Source organism: Perca fluviatilis, chromosome 17 (genome assembly GCF_010015445.1).
Source record: "Perca fluviatilis chromosome 17, GENO_Pfluv_1.0, whole genome shotgun sequence".
NCBI classification, from domain to species: Eukaryota; Metazoa; Chordata; class Actinopteri; order Perciformes; family Percidae; genus Perca; species Perca fluviatilis.
The window spans coordinates 29,849,335-29,861,952 of NC_053128.1; the positions used below are offsets into that span (position 1 = coordinate 29,849,335).

At 40.2% G+C, this 12,618-nt stretch overlaps 1 protein-coding gene across 1 annotated transcript in view; it reads left to right on the top strand.

The window, feature by feature from the left end:
• Positions 1 to 12,618, top strand: part of LOC120545067 (metal transporter CNNM4-like) — a 36,569-nt gene that overhangs the window by 2,982 nt on the left and 20,969 nt on the right. The window contains exons 2-5 of the mRNA XM_039779060.1: positions 1,076 to 1,267; positions 5,499 to 5,676; positions 6,522 to 6,656; positions 8,862 to 9,031. Coding sequence (XP_039634994.1) covers positions 1,076 to 1,267; positions 5,499 to 5,676; positions 6,522 to 6,656; positions 8,862 to 9,031 — 675 coding nt within the window. The remainder of the gene's footprint in view (positions 1 to 1,075; positions 1,268 to 5,498; positions 5,677 to 6,521; positions 6,657 to 8,861; positions 9,032 to 12,618) is intronic.

The following is a 12,618-nucleotide window of genomic DNA, read 5'->3' on the forward strand; positions in this document are numbered from 1 at the left end:
GTCATGAAAAAGTAATGGAAAAGTCATGAAAAGTCATGAAAAGTCATGAAAAAGTCATGAAATAAATCATGAAAAAGTTATGAAAAAGTAATGGAAAAGTCATGAAAAAGTAATGGAATAGTCATGAAAAAGTCATGGAAAAGTCATGAAAAAGTAATGGAATAGTCATGAAAAAGTAATGAAAAAGTAATGGAAAAAGTAATGAAAAAATCATGAAAAAGTAATGAAAAAGTAATGAAAAAGTAATGAAAAAATCATGAAAAAGTAATGGAAAAGTCATGAAAAAGTAATGAAAAAATCATGAAAAAGTAATGAAAAAGTAATGAAAAAGTAATGAAAAAGTCATGAAAAAGTCATGAAAAAGTCATGAAAAAGTCATGGAAAAGTAATGAAAAAGTAATGAAAAAGTCATGGAAAAGTCATGAAAAAGTAATGAAAAAGTCATGGAAAAGTAATGAAAAAGTAATGAAAAAGTCATGGAAAAGTAATGAAAAAGTCATGAAAAAGTAATGAAAAAGTCATGGAAAAGTAATGAAAAAGTCATGAAAAAGTCATGAAAAAGTAATGGAAAAGTCATGAAAAAGTAATGAAAAAGTAATGGAAAAGTCATGAAAAAGTTATGAAAAAGTAATGGAAAAGTAATGGAAAAGTAATGGAAAAGTCATGAAAAAGTAATGGAAAAAGTCATGGAAAAGTCATGAAAAAGTAATGAAAAAATCATGAAAAAGTAATGGAAAAGTAATGAAAAAGTCATGAAAAAGTAATGAAAAAGTCATGAAAAAGTAATGGAAAAGTCATGAAAAAGTCATGGAAAAGTAATGAAAAAGTCATGAAAAAGTCATGAAAAAGTCATGAAAAAGTAATGGAAAAGTAATGAAAAAGTCATGAAAAAGTAATGAAAAAGTCATGAAAAAGTAATGGAAAAGTCATGAAAAAGTCATGAAAAAGTCATGAAAAGTCATGAAAAAGTCATGAAAAAGTCATGAAAAAGTCATGGTTAAAATGCGTGGGAACCCTGATAACATGATCACTTTAAAGTTTAGGATGTGAATGTTTGTTCCCTCGGCTCGCGAAGGTGACGGAGCCGTACAACGACCTGGTGAAGGAGGAGCTGAACATGATCCAGGGCGCCCTGGAGCTCCGCAACAAGACGGTGGAGGACGTGATGACGCCCACGGACCACTGCTTCATGATCCAGGCGGACGCCGTGCTGGACTTCAACACCATGTCGGAGATCATGGAGAGCGGCTACACGCGCATTCCGAGTGTCTGGACTTGTGCTTCGGTTCCATAATCGCGGTATTTGTACTGCGTCTATGTGTGTATTGGTATTCATTACGCTGGTAATCATTATGGTTGTCTATTATTACGTCGTCTGTTTATGTGTATTATGTGATACAGTGTGATGAGTCTATAGGGTGGTTTGTCTATTATTTATTATTGTGTGTTTTGTTTGTGTGTGTTGTGTTTTTGTGTGTCTGGTTGTATCGGTATTGTTGTTTTGTATGTGTGTGTCTGGTTTGTCTGTTTTGTCTATTGTGTGTGTGTGGTGTGTGTGGTATTGTTGTGTTTGTGTGTCTAGTTGTGTGTTGTTGTTATTTGTGTGGGTGTGCGTGTTGTTGTTGTTGTGTGTCTGGTTGTCTGTTGTTGTCTGTTGTTATTATTGTGTATTTGTGTGTGTGTGTGTGTGTCTAGTTGTGTGTGTGCGTGTCTAGTTGTCTGCGTGTGTGTGTGTGTGTCTGGTTGTCTGTTTGTCTAGTGTGTGTCTAGTTGTGTGTGTGTGTGTGTGTGTGTGTGTGTCTAGTTGTCTGCGTGTCTGGTGTGTGTGTGTGTGTGTGTGTGTGTGTGTGTGTGTGTGTGTGTGTGTGTGTGTGTGAGATCATACTATATATCAGCTGATTTCTCTGAGGAACCTGCAGAGAAATCAGCTGATCTCTGTTTATAAGCTAGGGCTGCAACTAACGATTATGTGTTGATTAATTGATAAGTTTGGTCTATAAAATGTCAGAAAATGTAGATCAGAGTTCAGATATTCACTTTACTGTCACTCAACTCACGATTCAATTCACGATTTTAAGTTCAGAGTACGATTTTCTCAGGATTTTTTTCTTTACAGAATGAGCTGCAGACTATTTCTATAAACTGTGCAAAACAACGATGTGTCCTCGTATCAAAGGTGCAACTGAAATTGTATTTTATCTGTAATAACAAAAATAAAACAAAGAATTAATAATTAGATTTCTAAGACAAATCCCACATCAAAATAACTAAATAAATAGAAAAAGATCTCTTCAAATAAATAAACTAAGAAGACTTAGGGGCGTCTGAAGTGAAATCTAAAGTAGATGATTACGTCTAGGACTAAAATGCATCACGATTCATTTAAGAAAAAATCTCAGCCAGTTGTAATCTTTACACATTTACAGTACAGGCCAAAAGTTTGGACACACCTTCTCATTCAATGCGTTTCCTTTATATTTTCATGACTATTTACATTGTAGATTCTCACTGAAGGCATCAAAACTATGAATGAACACATATGGAATTATGTACTTAACAAAAAAGTGTGAAATAACTGAAAACATGTCTTATATTTTAGATTCTTCAAAGTAGCCACCCTTTTCTTTTTTTGATAACTCTGCAAACCCTTGGTGTTCTCTCAATGAGCTTCATGAGGTAGTCACCTGAAATGGTTTTACCTTCACAGGTGTGCTTTGTCAGGGTTAATTAGTGGAATTATTTCCCTTATTAATAAAAAAGCAAAGGGTGGCTACTTTGAGGAATCTAAAATATAAGACATGTTTTCAGTTATTTCACACTTTTTTGTTAAGTACATAATTCCATATGTGTTCATTCATAGTTTTGATGCCTTCAGTGAGAATCTACAATGGAAATAGTCATGAAAATAAATAAAAAAACGCATTGAATGAGAAGGTGTGTCTAAACTTTTGGCCTGTACTGTATATCGATTTATAACCGATTCACGATGCATTGTTCCACCCCGATATATAAGTATAAACCCTAAAATCATAAAATGATAAGACATTTCCTAAAAGCCAGCCTGAATAAGTAGGATTTTAGTCTACATTTAAAGGTATCAATATTTCCAATTCCTCTCAGCCATCACTAGCCTAGAAATCTAGACCACCCTAGCAGCAGCAAATGTAATTTGCAGCCGGGTCTAGCCATTCTCCGTTGGCTTGTGAGCTGGAAAAAACTAATTCTAGTCAGGCCAATCACATCGTGTATAGAGTCGGTGGGCGGGGCTTATGGCTGCTGCTGCTGCTGGTGAACAGCGGTCTTCTGGAAGACTTGGAGTTCAGCTTCTCTTTGAGAAAAGAACAAAGAACGGCACAGAAATCATTCTTAAAAAAGGAAGATGTGTTCGGAGTTTAAAGTTTAATCTATCAACTAGCGTTGCTCTGATTGGTTGGAGCGCTGTCCTATAGCGTGCAGAGCGAATTTGAAAGACAACCGTTTATCCCGCCTCTCAGATTGAGCCCTGCCAATTAGGGGTGGGGGGAAAAATCGATACAGCATAGTATCGCGATATTTTTCGTGGCAATACTGTATCAATACACAGACGCCAAGTATCGATCTTTTATGACATATGTGTTGGTCAGTTTGTCTGCTCGACAATCACATTTTGCAGCAATAAAATTGAAGTGAGATGAACAAACAGAGACATGTATCTTTTTAGATAAAACAGATGTTGACAAAACTGTCCTTTCGGGACCTCATTTTAAATTGGGAAAAATCTGAAGTTGGAAAAAAAGGTAAATACATTGCAATATATCGCAGAATATTGCAATATGTTTAAAATCGCAATAATATCGTATCGTGACATAAGTATCGGGATGATATCGTATCGTGAGGCCTCTGGTGATTCCCACCACTAGTGCCAATGGTGAGTTCCCAGACCCAACATCTGGATGTGGGTCTGGCTTGTCAGGCTAAGCCATCACTGTATCCACACAAAATCTTCCCTCCCTCCCTCCCCCAGCAGGCTCTCTCTGTATTGATCGGCTCTATTGACGACTGGAACATCGCGGCCTACATTTAATCACAGTGCAACACATATCCACCAATAAGCACATTTCATCCAGTTGCGCTCCTCATGAGATACACATGTCCTGAAACAGGATGTTGTCATTAGTTATTGTCAGCGCTCAGGGTTCGACAATAAGGGTTTAACCATTGACATATATATATAATGGACCAATAGACCCCGTTGCTCTGGACGGAGACCAGTGAAGGATATTGGAAGCACTTTTCCGGTGATCTCTTGCTTTACTGAGCAGCCTCCAACTGAGAGAGACAACGTAGATGTGACGTGAGAAACCTGTCTGAAAGTGTGAAGTCTTCTGGTAGCTGTGCCGAGAGAAATCTCAATCATTCCCAATCTTACAGAGACGGAGAGCGTAGGTATATGTAAGGAGATAACATAGGCACAGGCTAATTACTGATCACTAACATAGGCACAGGCTAATTACTGATCACTAACATGCTAGTTAACATTAGTAATTAAACCTAAACAGCTAATGGAAGTCCAAACTGCCTGTGAGCTTCTCCTGTACTATACGGTAATTCCTCTACTGTGCGACAGTAAGTCTCGTGGTTATGACCCAATCGTTAGCCTATTGTTATAAAAGCGTCTGCTACGGAGCCATAACGTGAGGTACAAGGTAATGGAGCCTTTTATACATTGTCGTGTTTCTTTAGAAATAAACAACGGACAAATTGTGTAACCGGCCTAAAGTCTCTGAGTCTGAGTCCAGGTCACGTTTCAAGTCTCTGAGCTACAATGCACATATTTTGCATTCAGCGCTTCTTTTTTTGGGCCTTGTCTGATGAATTGCACAGCAGCTGCCGGTGCGGTCGACATGTTCGTTGTCCTTTCTCGCAGCAGATACACTATATTTAAATATTACAGCTTTACCTTGCTGTCAGACACGCCTTTACAACGGGGAACTGAAGCCGTTACGTAACTCTCTGCTCTCTTCAGAGCCAGCAGACAGTGAGGTCTGTTTGTTAGCACACTGTGCTGCAGACCTGCAGCGAATATGAGCAAGCAAAACGGTCTTATATGTTTTTTTAATGAGGCTTAATCTGTTTCTCATTCTTCTCAGCGTTTCTCTCTCAGCCTTCTCTCTCTCTCTCTCTCTCTCTCTCTCCTCTTTATCTCTGTGTTGGCAGTTCTTCAAGCTCTTTTCTCTGCAAAGCTCTTAGTGCAGTCTGGGCTATATTAAGGCAACAATCTGTCCTCCCAGCAGTCGGCAGGATAAATCCACTGAAGCTCCAAAATAGAAAAACAAGAAAGGATGTTTCCACTGTAGCCGAATGTGTTTGAAGGCCAGCCGCTGAAGTTTAGGAGGCAGCAGCTACAATTAAACTTTGATGCTGCCCTACTTTCCTGACAGTTCATTTCTCGGGGATTTTAAATGCTTAAGTTACAGCGGTGCACTCATGCATCCTGTTTGTAACCCAACAGCTGATCTCTCTCCCTCTCTCCCTCTCTCCACTCCTCTCCAGGTAAATCCCACCTGGCCATCGTCCAGAAGGTGAACAACGAGGGGGAGGGCGACCCTTTCTACGAGGTGCTGGGATTGGTCACGCTGGAGGACGTCATCGAGGAGATCATCAAGTCCGAGATCCTGGACGAGTCCGACCTTTACAGTGAGTCAGCAGTCGCCAGCCGTGGCACAGATACAGATGTCACGCACGCACATGCACTTATACACATAGGCGTCATTTACAGGTGACCCCCCCCCCCAATAATCTGGCCAGTGCCAAAATATAGAATAATAATACATTCCTTTACATAAAGACATTTGCACCATAACTGGATGCAGAAAAGGCACCAGTTGTTGCAGAAAAATTCACCAGAATGCAGAAAATTAGTTTGATCTGCTCAAAATTTTAAACTTTTTGCCTAAAGGTTGAGATCTCAATTTTTGACAGGACAGGGGCGGCTGTGGCTAAGTGGTAGAGAGGTCGCCTGCCACTCGGAAGGTTGGTGGTTCGATCCCTGGCCCTGCAGTTTCATGCCGAAGTGTCCTTGGGCAAGACACTGAACCCCGAGTTGCCCATCGGAGTGTAAATGTGTGTGAGTGTTTATCTGATGAGCAGGTGGCACCTTGTACGGCAGCCTCGGCCACAGTGTGTGAATGTGTGTGAATGGTGAATGGTTCCTGGACTATGTTAAAGTGCTTTGAGTAGTCGTTAGGACTAGAAAAGCGCTATATAAAAACATTACATTTACATTACAGTTAGGTGAGAGAGGAGAGAGGGAAGACCAAAAACCTTGGACCTCTGCGTTGAGGCATAAACCTCTCAGTGCATGTGCGCCTGCTCTACCGCTGATCCAACCCGGCTACCCCCACCCCACCAATGTTGAACCCAAAGAAATGAACACACACACACACACAAGACAACATTTGTTATGCCTTCGTCTGCTGTGAATCAGCTCTTTTAACTCTTGTGTGACTAAGACTTGTCCCTCTCCATCCACTTTTCTGCAGCTGACAACAGAAACAGGAAAAAGGTGGACCCCAATAAAAACAAGCCCGACTTCTCGGCCTTCAAGAACAACGCCGACAGTAAAGTGAAGATCTCTCCCCAGCTCATGCTGGCGGCTCATCGTTTCCTGGCTACAGGTGAGCTCGGAGGAGGAGGAGGAGGAGGAGGAGGAGGAGGAGGAGGAGGGGCTAATCTCACAGCGTCGTTCAGCAGTCACTGAGATTAACACCGGTCACTGGGGGACAGAGACACAGGGGACCTTGGTGTGCATTTGTGGCCTAAATAGTCATTCATCTTCGTGGTTTTATTGTGCCTAACTTTTGAATACACAAATATATTCAGTTTTCTATGTAAACTGTGTAAACCACACAGGCAGTAGAACACGCATTTATGAAATAACTTCAGCAGAACTCGCTGCCACCGTGGGTTTCCCTCCGCACAGATCACAGCCCGGACAGACAGTTTACAGGCAACAGTTCAGGTTCAAGGTCCAATTAATTCACAAAAGTTAAAAAAGCAAGTACAATCATAAGACATAATGCAGCTATGTGAAAAAGGGACACCCTGGTAAGCTATTTAAAGCTTGTGTAAAGGCATTATAAAAACAGTCATACATACCTAAGTTGTCCCAAAACATTGAGTCCATCAGTCTAGTATTGGTCCAATATAAGCAAACATTAAAGCAGGTAAGTATAGCAGTAGAGAAAGAAAACATGAATTCAGAGTCTTTTTTTAAAGTCCCCAGCTGTTTAGAGTATGCTATTCAAGCTTTACAGGTCCCATGGCATGAACATTTCACTTTATGATGTTTTTTAACATTAATATGAGTTCCCCCAGCCTGCCTATGGTCCCCCAGTGGCTAGAAATGGTGATAGGTGTAAACCGAGCCCTGGGTATCCTGCTCTGCTTTTGAGAAAATGAAAGCTCAGATGGACCAATCAGGAATCTTCTCCTTATGAGGTCATAAGGAGCAAGGTTACCTCCCCTTTCTCTGGTTTGCCCCGCCCAGAGAATTTGGCCCACCCATGAGAGAGAGAGAGACATCATGGCTTTCAAATGAGCAAAGTGGCAGTTGGTCAAGACCACACCCCCACCCTCCAAAAGAGACTTCAGATACAGTATTAGAGGACCACTAAGGTCTATATAAAAGAGACTTCAGATACAGTATTAGGGGACCACTAAGGTCTATATAAAAGAGACTTCAGATACAGTATTAGGGGACCACTAAGGTCTATATAAAAGAGACTTCAGATACAGTATTAGGGGACCACTAAGGCCTATATAAAAGAGACTTCAGATACAGTATTAGGGGACCACTAAGGTCTATATAAAAGAGACTTCAGATACAAGTATTAGGGGACCACTAAGGTTTATATAAAAGAGACTTCAGATACAGTATTATGGGGACCACTAAAGGTCTATATAAAAGAGACTTCAGATACAGTATTAGGGGACCACTAAGGTCTATATAAAAGAGACTTCAGATACAGTATTAGGGGACCACTAAGGTCTATATAAAAGAGACTTCAGATACAGTATTAGGGGACCACTAAGGTCTATATAAAAGAGACTTCAGATACAGTATTAGGGGACCACTAAGGTCTATATAAAAGAAACTTCAGATACAGTATTAGGGGACCACTAAGGCCTATATAAAAGAGACTTCAGATACAGTATTAGGGGACCACTAAGGTCTATATAAAAGAGACTTCAGATACAGTATTAGGGGACCACTAAGGTTTATATAAAAGAGACTTCAGATACAAGTATTAGGGGACCACTAAGGCCTATAAAAGAGACTTCAGATACAGTATTAGGGGACCACTACGGTCTATATAAAAGAGACTTCAGATACAGTATTAGGGGACCACTAAGGTCTATATAAAAGAGACTTCAGATACAGTATTAGGGGACCACTAAGGTCTATATAAAAGAGACTTCAGATACAGTATTAGGGGACCACTAAGGCCTATATAAAAGAGACTTCAGATACAGTATTAGGGGACCACTAAGGTCTATATAAAAGAGACTTCAGATACAGTATTAGGGGACCACTAAGGTCTATATAAAAGCATCCAAAGAGCACCATGTCATGGGACCTTTAACATATTTTGTAGTAACTGTTGTCTTAGTCTCTTTTTAAACACAGACAGACATTTTTTATAGTAACAGTGTTTATTCTGACTGCTCACACTTTTAACACAACTTTATAACCACCAACCGTGTAAAGTATCTGAATACTTCTTCCACCGCTGGTATTTTTGCTTTTAAAAAGTCAAATATTCTGCTTTGTAAAATACAGAATGATATCTGGCATGGCCGTCTTTTGTTTCCTCCCCCAGAGGTCAACCTGTTCAGCCCGTTCCAGGTCACCGAGAAAGTCCTGCTGAGGATCCTCCGACACCCCGACGTCATCCAGGAGCTCAAGTTCAACGAGAACGACAAACGCTCACCGCAGCACTTCATCTACCAGAGAGGCAAACCTGTCGACTACTTCGTCCTCATTCTGCAGGTACACACACACACACACACACACACCGCGCTTACACACACCACACACACACACACACGCACGCGCACGCTGCGCGACGCACACACACACACACACACACACACACACACACATACACACACACCACACGCCACGCCGCGCACACGCACACACACACATACACACTCACACACACCACGCACGCACGCACGCACCACACACACACACACGCCACGCACCACACATACACACCCCACACACACACACACACACACACCATGGCGTACACACACCACACAACACACGCGGCACGCACACACACACACACACACACACACACACGCGTACACGCACCACACACACACACACACACAACGCACCACGCACACACACACACATACACACACACACACACACCACACACACCACACACACACACACACACACACACACACACACACACACACACACACACACACACACACACACACCACACCACACCACACAGACACCCACTCTGTTACAAGTAAAAGTACTGCATTGAAAATGTTACTTAGTGGGCGCCTGGTTTGCTCACCTGGTAGAGCGTGCGCCCATATATAGAGGTTTACTCGTTGACGCAGCGGCCGCAGGTTCGACTCCGACCTGCGGCCCTTTGCTGCATGTCTCTCTCTCTCTCTCCCCTTTCGTGTCGTCAGCTGTCCTATATAAATAAAGGCATAAAATGCTTTTAAAAAAATAATAATGTGACTTGGTAAAACTTCCAAACATTCTCTGATTCCAGCCTGTTAAATGTGAATATTGTTCTAGTTTCTTCTCTCCTCTGGGACAGGAAACTGAATATCTTTGAGTTGGGGACAAAAACAACAAAACATTTGAGGACATCATCTTTTGGGCTTTTTGGGGAAACACTCATCTACATTTTTTTTACCATTTTCAAACAAACTAATCCATTAATGTAAAATAAATCGACAGATTAATCGCCTATGAAAATCACCGCTGGTTTCCGCCCTAATTAACCACCAAAGTACCAACAGTGAAAGTGCTTGTGATGCAGGCGGAGCCGGTCCTCGTTCTGATTGGAGCGAGTTACAAGATGGCGTGACCGTGGCGGCCGGTGAACGGGTCATAATGACGTGAGATCAGACGACAGTTTAAACCGGGTCAGAGCGTCGGTGTAGCACGCATGCAGGCGCTTAACCCTTCAACCCTTTAAGACACGCCTGACTTAAGATAACTAAGTGGATTTTAGTTTTCCGAGAAAGAAGACCTTGATACCTCTTTGATTCTTTGTCCCAGTAAAACATTCATGGTTGTGTTATAAATCTGACACTGGTCGATAATAATAATAATAATAATAATAATAATAATAATATAAAGATTTAGTTGTAAAACTGTGATAACTTCCACAGATTTATTTATTATTATAACGTCTTATTATTATTATGTTGTTAGTTTTCATTTTAAAAACACAGGGCTGCAAGTAATGATTATATATTCATCATGAATTAATCTAACGGTTGTTAATTTTATAAATTTTTATGTAAAAAAAAAAAGAGTTCCCAGACTTTAAACTGTCTTCAGACGTCCCGTTTTGTTTGACCGTCAGTCCAAAAACCCCAAATATACAAATATATAATGATATAAAACACAGAAAAGCAGCAAATGTCTGGTATTTTTACTTGTTATATGATTTTAATTAACCCATTATTAAAAAGTTGTTAATTAATTTAGATCAACTGATTTAGTGACTCATCATTTTGCTGCTAAAAAAATAATTGAAAAAAACATTTATTTTAACTTCGAAATAAACAGAAATTTCTTTGAACTTTCAAAAAATGTCAACGTGTAGATTTAAAAACAACAACTCTTAAGTGTTTTTAATTCTATTTAGGGCTTCAGTTCACAATACTATTCCTTATCTATCCATCTACTAATTATTTTCGTATTTTTGGTCCCTAAAATATCAGGAAATAACAGAACGTGCCAGTTAAAGCGTAACTTTTTAGGCCCTCATTTATAGGACAGCTTAAGACATGAAAGGAGAGAGAGAGAGAGAGAGAGAGAGAGAGAGAGAGAGGTAATGACATGCAGCAAAGGGTCGGAGTCGATATATTATTAAATATTTTAGAGGTTTTTGGACAGTTATTTGGATAAAACAAGACATCTGAAGACATCACTTTTAAAGCATAACTCTCGCCAAAATGCAACCTAGGATCTTTTTGTGAATGTACCCGAGTCAAACTTTCGTTTAAAAGCATATTTAGGACGGAAGCGCCACTTTTAAGATTTACCGTATTTTCGTTTTTCGGTCAAATGGCCTTTTGAATGGGAGTGCTATAGGGGCGCTTTTAAGAGCCTTCAATGAGCAGCTATTTTGGGCCTTCAAAATGGCTGTTTTTAAAACTAAGAAGGCTCGACACAACATGAAACTTTGCTCGAAGTATCACTAGGGGCTCTAAACCTTAACTACACTGGGGCACGAGGGATCTACTAAATCTGGAGCTACTTGTTTTGATACCGACTTGTTTTGACTGCCGAGGTGGTAGCAGCCGGAAACAACAAGAGCTGCGGTGAGTTGTTCAAAACCTCTTTTTAGTAAACTCTGGGTACACAAACAATGTTGTCAAAGCTTTCGTTAAGGTGTAGAGCCCCTGGTGATACTTGGAGCAAAGTCTCATGTTTGTGTCGAGCCTTCTTAGTGGTTTTAAAAATAGTTATTTTGAGGCTAGCTTAAAAGCGCCCCTATAGCACTCCCATTCAAAAGGCCATTTGACCGGAAAACGAAAATACGGTAAATCTTAAAAGTGGCGCTTCCGTCCTAAATATGCTTTTAAATGAAAGTTTGACTCGGGTACATTCACAAAAAGACCCTAGGTTGCATTTTGGCGAGAGTTACGCTTTAAAAGTGATGTCTTCAGATGTCTTGTTTTATCCAAATAACTGTCCAAAAACCTCTAAAATATTTAATAATATATCGACTCCGACCTGCGGCCCTTTGCTGCATGTCATTACCTCTCTCTCTCTCTCTCTCTCTCCTCTCTCTCTCTCTCTCTCTCTCTCTCTCTCTCTCTCTCTCTCTCTCCTTTCATGTCTTAAGCTGTCCTATAAATGAGGGCCTAAAATGCCCCAAAAATAATCGTAAAAAAAAAAAAAGTACTACTAATTTACTATCACATTAGACGAAGAAAAACAGGAAATATTTACATTAGATCAGCTGGAACGAGGCAACATTTGGCACTAATCAACTAATTACTTTTGGCATTGTAGCACATTTTTGTGTTGGCACGCTGTTCTCTAATTCTTTAATTGTCTCCAATATTCAGCACAATACACAATAAAACCGTTCTGTATTGTTCCTCTTTATTTAGACTTTCTATTCTACCAAAAAGGTTTTTTTTGCGCTGGTCAGTGGGGTACTTGGCTTAAATGAAACAAGGCACCGTATTTTCCGGACTATAAGTCGCACTTTTTTCCCTACTTTGGCTGGTCCTGCAACTTATAGTCAGGTGCGATTTATGGATCCAAATATATATATAATTTAACATGTTTTTAAATGTTAATTCATACTGAAAACATCACCATCTACAGCCGCGAGAGGGCGCTCT